The sequence below is a fragment of the Salvelinus alpinus genome, chromosome 2, assembly GCF_045679555.1.
Source record: "Salvelinus alpinus chromosome 2, SLU_Salpinus.1, whole genome shotgun sequence".
Taxonomy (NCBI): domain Eukaryota; kingdom Metazoa; phylum Chordata; class Actinopteri; order Salmoniformes; family Salmonidae; genus Salvelinus; species Salvelinus alpinus.
The window spans coordinates 109,123,434-109,137,569 of record NC_092087.1 but is presented as its reverse complement, the minus strand read 5'-3'; the positions used below and the strand labels follow the sequence as shown (position 1 = coordinate 109,137,569).

The 14,136-nt window shown below is 41.0% G+C and overlaps 1 protein-coding gene across 2 annotated transcripts in view; it reads left to right on the top strand.

Moving 5' to 3' along the window:
- The first annotated feature begins 2,466 nt into the window (after positions 1 to 2,466).
- LOC139547888 (zinc finger protein 271-like) overlaps positions 2,467 to 14,136 on the top strand; it is a 163,197-nt gene continuing 151,527 nt past the window's right edge. For both annotated transcript variants that reach the window (XM_071357046.1, XM_071357055.1), the window contains exon 1: positions 2,467 to 3,062. In XM_071357046.1, coding sequence (XP_071213147.1) covers positions 2,777 to 3,062 — 286 coding nt within the window. In that variant the 5' untranslated portion in view covers positions 2,467 to 2,776. The remainder of the gene's footprint in view (positions 3,063 to 14,136) is intronic.

The following is a 14,136-nucleotide window of genomic DNA, read 5'->3' as shown; positions in this document are numbered from 1 at the left end:
TCTAGTACCTTAGACTGCTGCACCACTCGGGTCTATAGTGACACCTCTAACACTGTGATCTAGTACCTTAGACTGCTGCACCACTCTGGTCTATAGTGACACCTCTAACACTGTGATCTAGTACCTTAGACTGCTGCACCACTCGGGTCTATAGTGACGCCTCTAACACTGTGATCTAGTACCTTAGACCGCTGCACCACTCGGGTCTATAGTGACACCTCTAACACTGTGATCTAGTACCTTAGACTGCTGCACCACTCGGGTCTATAGTGACGCCTCTAACACTGTGATCTAGTACCTTAGACCGCTGCACCACTCGGGTCTATAGTGACGCCTCTAACACTGTGATCTAGTACCTTAGACCGCTGCACCACTCGGGTCTATAGTGACACCTCTAACACTGTGATCTAGTACCTTAGATCGCTGCACCACTCGGGTCTATAGTGACACCTCTAACACTGTGATCTAGTACCTTAGACCGCTGCACCACTCGGGTCTATAGTGACACCTCTAACACTGTGATACAGTACCTTAGACTGCTGCACCACTCGGGTCTATAGTGACACCTCTAACACTGTGATCTAGTACCTTAGACTGCTGCACCACTCGGGTCTATAGTGACACCTCTAACACTGTGATCTAGTACCTTAGACTGCTGCACCACTCTGGTCTATAGTGACACCTCTAACACTGTGATACAGTACCTTAGATCGCTGCACCACTCTGGTCTATAGTGACACCTCTAACACTGTGATCTAGTACCTTAGACTGCTGCACCACTCGGGTCTATAGTGACACCTCTAACACTGTGATCTAGTACCTTAGACTGCTGCACCACTCGGGTCTATAGTGACACCTCTAACACTGTGATCTAGTACCTTAGACCGCTGCACCACTCGGGTCTATAGTGACACCTCTAACACTGTGATACAGTACCTTAGATCGCTGTGCCACTCGGGTCTATAGTGACACCTCTAACACTGTGATCTAGTACCTTAGACTGCTGCACCACTCGGGTCTATAGTGACACCTCTAACACTGTGATCTAGTACCTTAGACTGCTGCACCACTCGGGTCTATAGTGACACCTCTAACACTGTGATACAGTACCTTAGATCGCTGCACCACTAGGGTCTATAGTGACACCTCTAACACTGTGATCTAGTACCTTAGACTGCTGCACCACTCGGGTCTATAGTGACACCTCTAACACTGTGATCTAGTACCTTAGACTGCTGCACCACTCAGGTCTATAGTGACACCTCTAACACTGTGATCTAGTACCTTAGACTGCTGCACCACTCGGGTCTATAGTGACGCCTCTAACACTGTGATCTAGTACCTTAGATCGCTGTGCCACTCAGGCATAACCTTTTTTTAACAAATTCTGATGGTTGTTAAAAGTGGAATTATGACATTATTGCCGTTATATCAACACACTCAACACTCCCAACACCCCCAACTACAATTCTATTTGGCACCGTAGACATCTAGTGACCACTTGATTCCATGTGACCAAACATTTCTGAGGCTGAGTCTCAAATAGTCGCCTGTTCCTTTTAATAGCCGGGCAATAGCACACATAGCAAATACATTTTGGGTCTAAATTAAAGGAGCTACAATTATAGTTTAATTACATGTTTTAAATAAAAGGTCCATAATATCTGCATTAATACGAACGAGCTACAAAAATCTCTGAAACTGGAAACACTTATCTCCCTCACTAGCTTTAAGCACCAGCTGTCAGAGCAGCTCACAGATTACTGCACCTGTACATAGCCCATCTATAATTTAGCCCAAACAACTACCTCTCCCCCTACTGTATTTATTTATTTTGCTCCTTTGCACCCCATTATTTCTATCTCTACTTTGCACATTCTTCCACTGCAAATCTATCATTCTAGTGTTTTACTTGCTATATTGTATTTACTTCGCCACCATGGCCTTTTTTTGCCTTTACTTCCCTTATCTCACCTCATTTGCTCACATTGTATATAGACTTATTTTTCTACTGTATTATTGACTGTATGTTTGTTTTTCTCCATGTGTAACTCTGTGTTGTTGTATGTGTCGAACTGCTTTGCTTTATCTTGGCCAGGTCGCAGTTGTAAATGAGAACTTGTTCTCAACTTGCCGACCTGGTTAAATAAAGGAGAAATAAATAACACATAATAATGTAGAAGCAGTATAGACCTAGTCTGTTCATTATATACATCTACATGATGTATTGTTACACCATGTAGGAGCAGTATGGACCTACAGTAGCTAGCCTCTAATTTAGATGTAATATAACTTAATGAAACTGCCTTAAATGTGCTGTAGTAACCATTTTTTATTCGCACTAATCAATCAACACATTCCTGTCTATGTATGTCTCAATATAATAGTATTATTTAATTAAATCCATTTAAAATAATCTTTGTCTGAAAATAAAATATGATCCTCAACTGCGTTTCCCCTCCAGTCAGCAGACGGCGATGTGAGTCTTTCAGGCGACGCTGCCAGCGTGACGTATAATCTAGTGGACGGTTCTTCAGAAACAGCTCGTCAACCACCTCGGTAGCTTGCTAGCCAACATAGCCGAAAGATTCAAGCTATTTATACGCTTTCGGTGTATATTAGCTACTGTGTTTTAGACACACTTCTGTCGTATCTACTTGTTAACCTATTTAATTTAATATTACGTTATTTTGTATTAGTCAGCTATAGTAGCTGGCTGGTTAAGTTAGCACTAGCCTAGTCGCTAATGATAGCTAGCTAGCTAACATCCCCGAACATGAGCTCCCTAAACTTCTCCCCTCTCGTTGAAGAAGAGGAGGTCTGCTGGACGGAGAAAGGAGGTCTGTGGCTGGACGTTGTCGTGAAAGAGGAGGAGGAAGAGGAGGCTGTTACAGTGAAAGAAGAGGTAGAGGATGGGGCTGTTACAGTGAAAGAAGAGGAAGACGCGTTCAGAGTGAAAGAGGAGGAGGAGGATGTTACAGTAAAAGAAGAGGAGGAAGAGAAAGAGGAGGATGTAGTTTTTGGTGTGAAAGAAGAGGAGGTTGGAGATCCGTTTAACCCCAGTAAGTACCGTCTCTGCAGTCGTTGAACCAATATGCAGTAAAGGGGTTCTACACTGTAATGTTGTTCTGTAGGAATGGCTGAAGCTACACTGTAACGTGTAGAACATCAAGAGTGGACCATCAACAAAACGTTAACAATTGATCAAATGCATCCAATGACAATGCCTGAAATACTGTAGTCCTCAATATCTCCTATTAGATTAGCCCAATATGTAGTCTTAAAGGGGCAATCAGCAGTTGTTACATCCATTTTGGGACTTATACATTAATGACATGTACCCATTGTTTCTTGAAGAATTCCCTTATAAATGCCTCATGAGCTTAGTTCAACTGTTGTACCCCATCAGAACCCAAAATATAAGCATTTTTTTACTCCAATGTTTATCAGTAAATATAAACGAACACTGTATATCCTCAAAACATGGTTATAACTAGAATGTTGATATCATGAATGGTTGCATTTCTCCAGCCCCATCCCTCAGCTTTTTACTGAAACAGGCAGGGAGTACGCTTTGTTATTGTTTCTACTGCTGATTGCTGCCCCCGTTACTCCTCAAGGTCCAAGGACTGTATGTTATTTTCAGAGGTAGACTGGCTCTGGCAGCTAAAATAGTCAAATATTCCATCTAAATGTGAATCGATTCTCAACGGGCAGGGTGTACGCTTTGTTATTGTTTCTACTGCTGATTCTCTGCCCCCGTTACTCCTCAAAATAATTTCACATAATACTTTCATATCACATAACAATTATTTCACACAATACTTTCATATCACATCAAAATAATTTAAAATACTTTAACATCAAAATAATTTCACACAATACTTTCATATCATATCTAAATAGGTAACCAGTCTGTATAGATAGATAGCTAAGTGAATTAAATATCATCAGCTGTCTAACGTCATATTATCTAGCTATCTTGATGTATTTATCACTGTAAAAAAACAAACTCCAAATGCATTTGTAGGTAGCTAGCTAACAGCCATGGAGGAGGGTGAAAGGATAGCAGCCCCAACTGTCAGTGAGAGAGGAGGCTATTCTGGATAGGGCAGGTACTTTTGTGTAGTTCCTGTCCCTAGAAGTGAGCACAGAGATAATAGTAACATAATATTCAGTGTGGTGTAATTTGACTATAATGAAGTGTGCTTCTTGTGAGGTTTTCTGTCCTCAGATAAAAAGCGCTATGAAAGCCAGTCTACATATGAAGAGGTCCCAATGAAGAGCAGTGGTTCTCAGTCCTGGGGACTCAAAGAGGCACATTGTTGTTTTTGCCTCAGCACTGCACAGCTGATTCAAATGATCAACTCATCATCAAGCTTCAAGTGGTATTTATGTATTCATTTGTGATGCTGTCCTTGATATGATCCTGTTATTGTCACATGCTACACATGCACATATGTGTGCCCATGCATCTATCAATCCAATGTTATCATGATTTGTTATCAGGGATATTATACTTTAGTAATCCACAATGACCTGGTGATGTAACAGTCTAATAATTACATTGTCTTCCGTATTCCTACAGATACCTTGTAACTGGAGATTCCTTCAAAACGATTGCCTACAGTTACCGTGTAGGGCACTGCAAGGTTGGGTGACCAGGGTCATCTGGGACTGCCTCCTGGAGGAATTCAGATGTGTGAAGGCTACCTGTGTCCTGCGTAACTTCATGAGGATGGACACGAGGACCAGGAGGGGATCTGCAGCTCGCCGCCGTGTCCCAGAGGAGAAGTCTGCTGCTCTGCAGGATGTTTCAAGGATGGGGTCCAACAAGTCTACATGAATGTGGATGCTACCAGGATTACGGATAATCTTGAATAATGATGACTACACTATGCACAACCAAAGGCTCTTTTAAGAGGGTGCTATTCCCTAGCAACACCATAGACTACACTATGCACAACCAAAGGCTCTTTTAAGAGGGTGCTGTTCCCTGGCAACACCATAGACTACACGATGCACAACCAAAGGCTCTTTTAAGAGCCATTCACATTGCAATAAGATTATTCTTCCATTTACTTAGCTATGTCAACTGCAGTTATTCAATTCACAGTTTCTCTCCCTTTGATTTCTACTTCTCAGGTGAGGGTGCTGTTGAGGTAAGGGTGTGATGTCTGTGCAAAAACAAAACAGGCTATTTTATATCACTAATATTGAAGAAAAAAAAAAGTAGAACAATTAGACACCCTATAACCCACACCTACACACTCATGTATCAATCTGATTGATGGATTGTGTTGTGCAGTAAGCAGGTTCAGGTGTATAACTGTGGCTCCTTCCACCTTCAAAGAATAGGCAAGAGGGCCAACCATAGAGAATAGTAAGACACTTCATTATTTCTATAACTACGCTATATTGTTTGTCCTTGTTGGTCCGTTCATGTTTTTCAGTGTAACAGTATAACTTTAAACCGTCCCCTCGCCCATACCCGGGCGCGAACCAGGGACCCTCTGCACACATCAACAACTGACACCCACGAAGCATCGTTACCCATCGCTCCACAAAAGCCGCGGCCCTTGCAGAGCAAGGGGCAACCCTACTTAAGTCTCAGAGCAAGTGACGTAACTGATTGAAATGCTAGTAGCGCGCACCACCGCTAACTGGCTAGCCATTTCACATCCGTTACACTAGCATAAAGTACTCTGCAGCCACTTAGTGTGGTGTGGACACCAGGTGAGGCCACACACAGATTCCTATTGAACACTGTGGCTTTAACTACCTTATTTTCTCAATAACAGTCTCTCTCCTTCACTTCATCCCTCTCTCCCCTTCTCCCTAAGTCCTCTAGGTTATATCAGCTGTGTCGGTGAACCCCTCCTGCATCTGAACTGGCTACATCGAGGGCACAGCATGATCAGAGGGGAGAGGTCACTTGGTCAGGTCAACAGAAGTATTATTAAAGAGATGCTTTACATTGAAATACAGATAGATGCAGTAGTCCCAGAGCTAATGATCCCAGGTCAGTTTATATTATACAGGAAGTATTATTAAAGAGATGCTTTACATTGAAATAAAGACAGATGCAGTAGTCCCAGAGCTAATGATCCCAGGTCAGTTTATATTATACAGGAAGTATTATTAAAGAGATGCTTTACATTGAAATAAAGACAGATGCAGTAGTCCCAGAGTTAATGATCCCAGGTCAGTTTATATTATACAGGAAGAATTATTAAAGAGATGCTTTACATTGAAATACAGATAGATGCAGTAGTCCCAGAGTTAATGATCCCAGGTCAGTTTATATTATACAGGAAGTATTATTAAAGAGATGCTTTACATTGAAATACAGATAGATGCAGTAGTCCCAGAGTTAATGATCCAAGGTCAGCTCTCTCTCCTCTGCTCTCATCCTTCTAGACCTATCGGCTGCCTTTGATACTGTGAACCATCAGATCCTCCTCTCCACCCTCTCCGAGCTGGGCATCTCCGGCGCGGCCCACGCTTGGATTGCGTCCTACCTGACAGGTCGCTCCTACCAGGTGGCGTGGCGAGAATCTGTCTCCGCACCACGTGCTCTCACCACTGGTGTCCCCCAGGGCTCTGTTCTAGGCCCTCTCCTATTCTCGCTATACACCAAGTCACTTGGCTCTGTCATATCCTCACATGGTCTCTCCTATCATTGCTATGCAGACGACACACAATTAATCTTCTCCTTTCCCCCCTCTGATAACCAGGTGGTGAATCGCATCTCTGCATGTCTGGCAGACATATCAGTGTGGATGACGGATCACCACCTCAAGCTGAACCTCGGCAAGACGGAGCTGCTCTTCCTCCCGGGGAAGGACTGCCCAGTCTTCCTCCCGGGGAAGGACTGCCCGTTCCATGATCTCGCCATCACGGTTGGCACTGCGTTCATCCACCTCTGGCCTGCTCGCCTCCCTACCTCTGAGGAAGTACAGTTCCCGCTCAGCCCAGTCAAAACTGTTCGCTGCTCTGGCACCCCAATGGTGGAACAAACTCCCTCACGACGCCAGGTCAGCGGAGTCAATCACCACCTTCTGGAGACACCTGAAACCCCACCTCTTTAAGGAATACCTAGGATAGGATAAAGTAATCCTTCTAACCCCCCCCCCCCTTAAAAGAGTTAGATGCACTATTGTAAAGTGGTTGTTCCACTGGATATCATAAGGTGAATGCACCAATTTGTAAGTCGCTCTGGATAAGAGCGTCTGCTAAATGACTTAAATGTAAATGTAAATGTCAGTTTTGCATTTCACCTCCTGATTGATGATTAACAATGTTAGAATAAAAAATAAAAACACAAGGCTTAAACATGCTCTCTCTCTCTCCATCTGTCTCTCGTCTGCAGATATGTTTTGATGTGAGAGGATGCCAACCCCCAGTCCCATCATCGCCACCTCACCTGCTTTTAAGATAACCTTTAGGCCATTACATTATTAGTAATAGTAATTGTGATGAGCTGAGAGAATATTTATGTAGCACTGTGATTCATTAATCATGTGCTGCCTTCCCTGCTCCTATGTGCTTACCTCTTTCCCTTTCTGTCTTTTACACCTCTCTCTCCACCTCCTCTTTCTTCCTCTGTTTTTATAATGCACAACAGATGTGCATTGAAGTACAGATTGAACTTGTATTTATAACACTTGGATAATGAGCTTTTCAATAAAGCTTTTCACATTCTCTACTGGTTGAAATGAAGTGTAATGTGATGAAATACTCCACCTATCCTGTGTTTATCAGATCATGCAGATGAAGGGCATTAGATGTTGAGATGAACCGGTGTTGGAGTATTTACATGATGCATAGGAAGTGTAGTGTTCTGTTTTTAACATTATGTTTCTGTATATATGAATTAACTAGTTAAATCCTGTTTCTAGTCCATTAGTTACAATGTGTAACCATTGATGTCCCAGGACCAAGATTGGTAAACACTGTTGAAGTGTATAATTGTAATACATACATGAAGACACAGCGTCATTCAAAGACTGGAATTTGATACTCCTGGTATTGGATATGACTGAATAATCATCTCAAAGACATTCATACCTAAACTGCACATTTATTTGCCAAGGTAGAGTACATGATCAGTGAATATATTAAATGTACAGGCTACAATGTGGGGATCTCATGCATGGTAATAACTACATGTATATACGACTTGCATTCTTGGCACAACATGATATTATATTCTACTCAATCCATAGGCTTCATTAATGTCATTCAGGCTGTTTTGAAGTTGATACAACTGGCTATGATAGCTGAGGTTCATAGCTAGGTTCTGAACTAATATGTATACCAAACGTTTGGGTCCATACACAGATCGGCTAGATAGCTAGCTACACATCCATGGGCATACAGGGATTTTAATCATCCACTGCACAATAAGCAAGAACATAGCTAGCTACGTGATTTCATCTATCTGCATGGCAAATATAAGCAAGGAAAGCTTACAAAATTGTACATTCAATTTGCAGTAAATTCTTCAGCTAGCTAGATTCTATACATCCACTGTTTCCCAAAACGACAGCCTGGTTTGCTGGTTGTTTCAGGAGTTCCTAAAACAACCAGAATTACAATTTCATACTCATGTCACAACACCCATAAAGCTAGCCAGCTAGCTGGCTAATGTTAGCTAGTCAGCTAGCTGGCTAAATCACGATTTTCGTAAATGAACTATGATTTAAAAAAAATGCATAATCGTTTGTCTCTACATGAACTAACATTCCTGTCAACTGTACATGTTTTTGCATGATTCGTTATGACGTTATAATCCCTTACATTTGCTTCAATCCTAGTATTTCTGTCCGCCATCTTTGATTCAGTTCAGTTCTGTGTAGGGGTTCCCCTCTCCTAGTATTTCTGTTCGCCATATTTGATTCAGTTCAGTTCTGTGTAGGGGTACCCCTCTCTTCTAGTATTAATGTTTGCCATCTTTGATTCAGTTCTGTGTAGGGGTACCCCTCTCTCCTAGTATATCTTTGCTGAAGAAAGTCTAACGGTCACTAGTGCAGCAGCAGCCTCCCCCGGTCCTAGTGCCGGCCCGGTAAAAAAGTTTAAGATGCGATGGAACGGTTGACAAAAAAAAGAAATCACAGAAAAAATATATTGACTGATATTGATTTATATAGGGGGGACTAATTAATATTTTAGTTCTAGCGACGTCCCTGATTCCTACCCTTTAACTTTTTGTCTGAAAATTAAATTGACATTTTACTCAACTGCGTTACCCACTCCAGTCAGCAGATTGCGGTCTGCGACTTTAAGGCAATGCTGCTACTGTGACGTATAATCTAGTGGACGGAACGCTTCTTTCAACAGCAGCAACAGACAGTCAGCCACCTCGGTAGCTTGCTAGACAAAATACCTGAACCAATAAAGCTCTTTAGACGCTTTCGTAATTATTAGCCACTGTGTTTTAAACCCTCTTCTGTCGTCTAGTTAGTTATCCGTTTTAATTTCATATTTACGGTGTTGTTATTATTCCGTTAGCGGGCTGGTTAAGTTAGCATTAGCCTAGCTAGCTAACATCCCCGACCATGCGGTCACTAAGCTACTCCCGTGCTAAAGGAGAGGAGGATATCACAGTAAAACAAGAAGTAGAGAATGAGGCCGTTACTGTGAAAGAAGAGGAAGATGCGTTCAGAGTGAACGAGGGGGAGATGACTGTTACATCGAAAAAGGAGGAGGAAGAAGAGAAGGAAACTGGATATCTGGTCCCGGTTTCCCAAACGCATCTTAAGGTGTCCGATGGTTCTAAGGGTAAGATGGTTTTGAGAAACCGTTCCCTGATTAACACTCGTAAGTACCTTCTAAAAAACAGAGGCACAAACTCTGCAGTTGTTGAACTGATGTTTGGTGTTAAATGGGAAATCTGCAATTGCTACATTCATATGTGGACTTTTAAATTATTTATTTATAGCCATTGATTATTGAAGAATATAACATATGCCTCATTAAGCTTAGTTAAACTGTTGTACCCCATCAGAACCCCAAATAAACTTTTTTTACTCCAATGTTTAGAAACAATGTAAATCAACACTGTATAGCCTCAACATGGTTAAAACTGTAATGTTGATATCATGGATAGTCAGTCCTTTCATCCATAGGTCTGTCTATGAATTTGAGAGTAGTTACATTTCTCCAACCCCATCGTCATCTTATTACCAAAACAGTAGTAGAATTACAGCTTTGTTGTTGTTTCAACTGCAGATTGGTTGTTTGTTGTGTGGCTTTTTTAAAGGGACAACCTAGGATTTAAACAGAAACAAAATGGCTGCCCAGAGACTTGGTTTGGTAAACAGCTGAGGGATGGGGGTTGGAGAAATGTAACCACTCTCAAATTCATAGAGAAAGCTATTGTAGCAACCTTAACCCAAAACCTGGGGACCTCGTCAAGAAGTTCGGACATCTTGGTGTAACAGTTATAAGGTGTTAACTTGAGAGTCACTGGACCCAGGTTTGAGTTCAGCTCAGGGCTACCCCCTGCATTCACTACACTATGAGTACAAGGACTGGCCATCCATGATGTCAAAATTATAGTTTAACCAGGTTTCTAGGATATATAGTATATTCTAGAATTGCCAGTGAAGATTTCCTGTGGGGGTCAAATTGTTAGAGCTGTTGATAAGTCATTGTATAATATTCAGCCAATTTATTTTCATGCCATTACATCAATATCGCCCAACCAGAAGAGAATAAACTCTTCCTGAACCATCTCCTGCTGGCCTTCATACATTCTGACGTTGCTGGTAATAGGCTACACAAGCAGTCAGAAACCTACATTTGTAGTGCAAATTTATCTGACCATTTCTACCGATCTGCGTGCCGGTTATGATTTTCATTTGCACATTTTACTGAAACCGTTTAATTTAATTTATAATAGTAATAATAAATATAATAGTCTTTATCTCAACATCATTATCTGTGATTAGTCTACATTCCATCTAAATGAAAATTATACAAATCTAAAAGTAACTTTTATTGCCAACTATGTAAAAAATAGCCTACATAAAGCCAACAAAAAAAAAGTCTGATAGCAAAGTTTCTGAATAATTAAGTAAATAAGGTATTTCTGTTTTTTACCTGTTTTCACTTTGTCATTATGGGCTATTGATGACACCCCTCTGAAACAAGATAGCCTAACCATCAGAAAAATGTCTTCCTTAGCCTACTCCTCCCGCTGCTGCTGGCCTTCGTAAATTCTGATGTTATGCTCCTATAGTTTCTGGTAATAGGCTACACCAGCAGTCGTTATGCTCCTATAGTTTCTGGTAATAGACTACACCAGCAGTCGTTATGCTCCTATAGTTTCTGGTAATAGGCTACACCAGCAGTCGTTATGCTCCTATAGTTTCTGGTAATAGGCTACACCAGCAGTCGTTATGCTCCTATAGTTTCTGGTAATAGGCTACACCAGCAGTCGTTATGCTCCTATAGTTTCTGGTAATAGGCTACACCAGCAGTCGTTATGCTCCTATAGTTTCTGGTAATAGGCTACACCAGCAGTCAGCAACCTTTTCCATTTGGTGCCAATTTATCTGACCATTTCTACTGATCTGGTGCCAGTTAGGATTTTCATATTCACATTTTACTGGAACAGTTTCATTTAATTTATAATAGTAATAATAATTATAATAGTCTTTATCTCAACATCATTATCTGTGATTAATCTACATTCTATCTAAATGAAAATTATACAAATCTAAAAGTAACTTTTATTGCCATTGCCAACTATGTAAAAATAGCCTACATGAAACCAACAAACAAAAACATTTGCAGCCTGCAGGTAGAAAATATCCCGATTTTAAAAATAAATATCCTATATTGGCTGCACATGGCCTGTCAACAAGGAACTTGAAACATTCTATCAACTATCAACTGGGTCCTCCGAATCTTGCAACATTGTATAAAATATTCTGGGCCCTCAGTTTCCCCTGCCAGTGAGTTCTGGACAGACACAGCTGTTGTCTATTTGTGCAAAGGATAAGAAGTAATCAGGTATTTTATAACATTTCCACTGGATCAGAGCATTACATTTTTCCCTTTAATGCTGAGTGGTTATCGAAAGGGCGAGAGCTGGAAATAATTTACAAATACTTTGAGCAACTATTGTCATTCGTAATGGATTCTAATAAGACTTTGTTTACCTGCTGTTTGAGGTGAAGAGAAAATTAGTTGGAGAAGCTGAATATTTTTTTTTGTTGAGAATCTCCACAACTCATTAGTGGTGGTGCGTTAAGACAATCAGAAATACTATCAGACATCCCCAAATAGGCACATTTTATAGGCCTACATTTGTGCTCAGGCCAGGTAGACTAGTCCTACTTCTATATGCGTAATTAGGTAGACTAGTCCTACTTATATATGTGTAACCAGGTAGACTAGTCCTACTTCTATATGTGTAACCAGGTAGACTAGTCCTCCTGCTATATGTGTAACCAGGTAGACTAGTCCTACTTCTATATGTGTAATCAGGTAGACTAGTCCTACTTCTATATGTGTAACCAGGTAGACTAGTCCTACTTCTATATGTGTTGTCAGGTAGACTAGTCCTACTTCTATATGTGTTGTCGGGTAGACTAGTCCTACTTCTATATGTGTTGTCGGGTAGACTAGTCCTACCTCTATATGTGTAACCAGGTAGACTAGTCCTAGACTAGACTCCTACTTCTATATGTGTGTCAGGTAGACTAGTCCTACTTCTATATGTGTTGTCAGGTAGACTAGTCCTACTTCTATATGTGTTGTCAGGTAGACTAGTCCTACTTCTATATGTGTAACCAGGTAGACTAGTCCTACTTCTATATGTGTAGTCAGGTAGACTAGTCCTACTTCTATATGTGTAACCACGTAGACTAGTCCTACCTCTATATGTGTAACCAGGTTGACTAGTCCTACTACTATATGTGTAATCAGGTGTGTGTCCTTACTCAACATTGACAGGAGTGTTTCAAACGATAGAATGAATAAATTGACAAAACTGACGCATCTTGCGGGGTCAGGTCTGGGTGGTCTGCCATGGGTTGTTTCAGTTAGTATCCGTTTGGGTCGGCATGGGGAATTAATCTATTTCTCCATAGTATGTTGTACCGAAGTTGACCGACTGAAAGGAAGTGTAACTTTGACTATAATTATATTATATAATTAGTGTTTCCTGAAGGAGGGAAACGAGGTACAACACCTGATTGGCCCCACCCCTTCCTGGGTCGGTGAAGAGCGGTATTAAATTGAAGGAATAAATCCAAGCCTCACGCTCATCACCTGTGGAAGACAGGGATTCCAGGAAGGCGTGGATTTGATAGTATGTTGTACCTAGTTTCCCTCCTTCAGGGAACAGTAGTTATAGTCATAACATGTGGATTTAATAGTATGTTGTACCTAGTTTCCCTCCTTCAGGGAACAGTAGTTATAGTCATAACATGTGGATTTAATAGTATGTTGCACCTAGTTTCTCTCCTTCAGGGAACAGTAGTTATAGTCATAACATGTGGATTTGATAGTATGTTGTACCTAGTTTCCCTCCTTCAGGGAACAGTAGTTATAGTCATAACATGTGGATTTAATAGTATGTTGTACCTAGTTTCCCTCCTTCAGGGAACAGTAGTTATAGTCATAACATGTGGATTTAATAGTATGTTGTACCTAGTTTCCCTCCTTCGGGGAACAGTAGTTATAGTCATAACATGTGGATTTGATAGTATGTTGTACCTAGTTTCCCTCCTTCAGGGAACAGTAGTTATAGTCATAACATGTGGATTTAATAGTATGTTGTACCTAGTTTCCCTCCTTCAGGGAACAGTAGTTATAGTCATAACATGTGGATTTAATAGTATGTTGTACCTAGTTTCCCTCCTTCAGGGAACAGTAGTTATAGTCATAACATGTGGATTTGATAGTATGTTGCACCTAGTTTCTCTCCTTCAGGGAACAGTAGTTATAGTCATAACATGTGGATTTGATAGTATGTTGTACCTAGTTTCCCTCCTTCAGGGAACAGTAGTTATAGTCATAACATGTGGATTTGATAGTATGTTGTACCTAGTTTCCCTCCTTCAGGGAACAGTAATTATAGTCATAACGTTACGCTTGTCATATGATGAACTTTAACTTAAA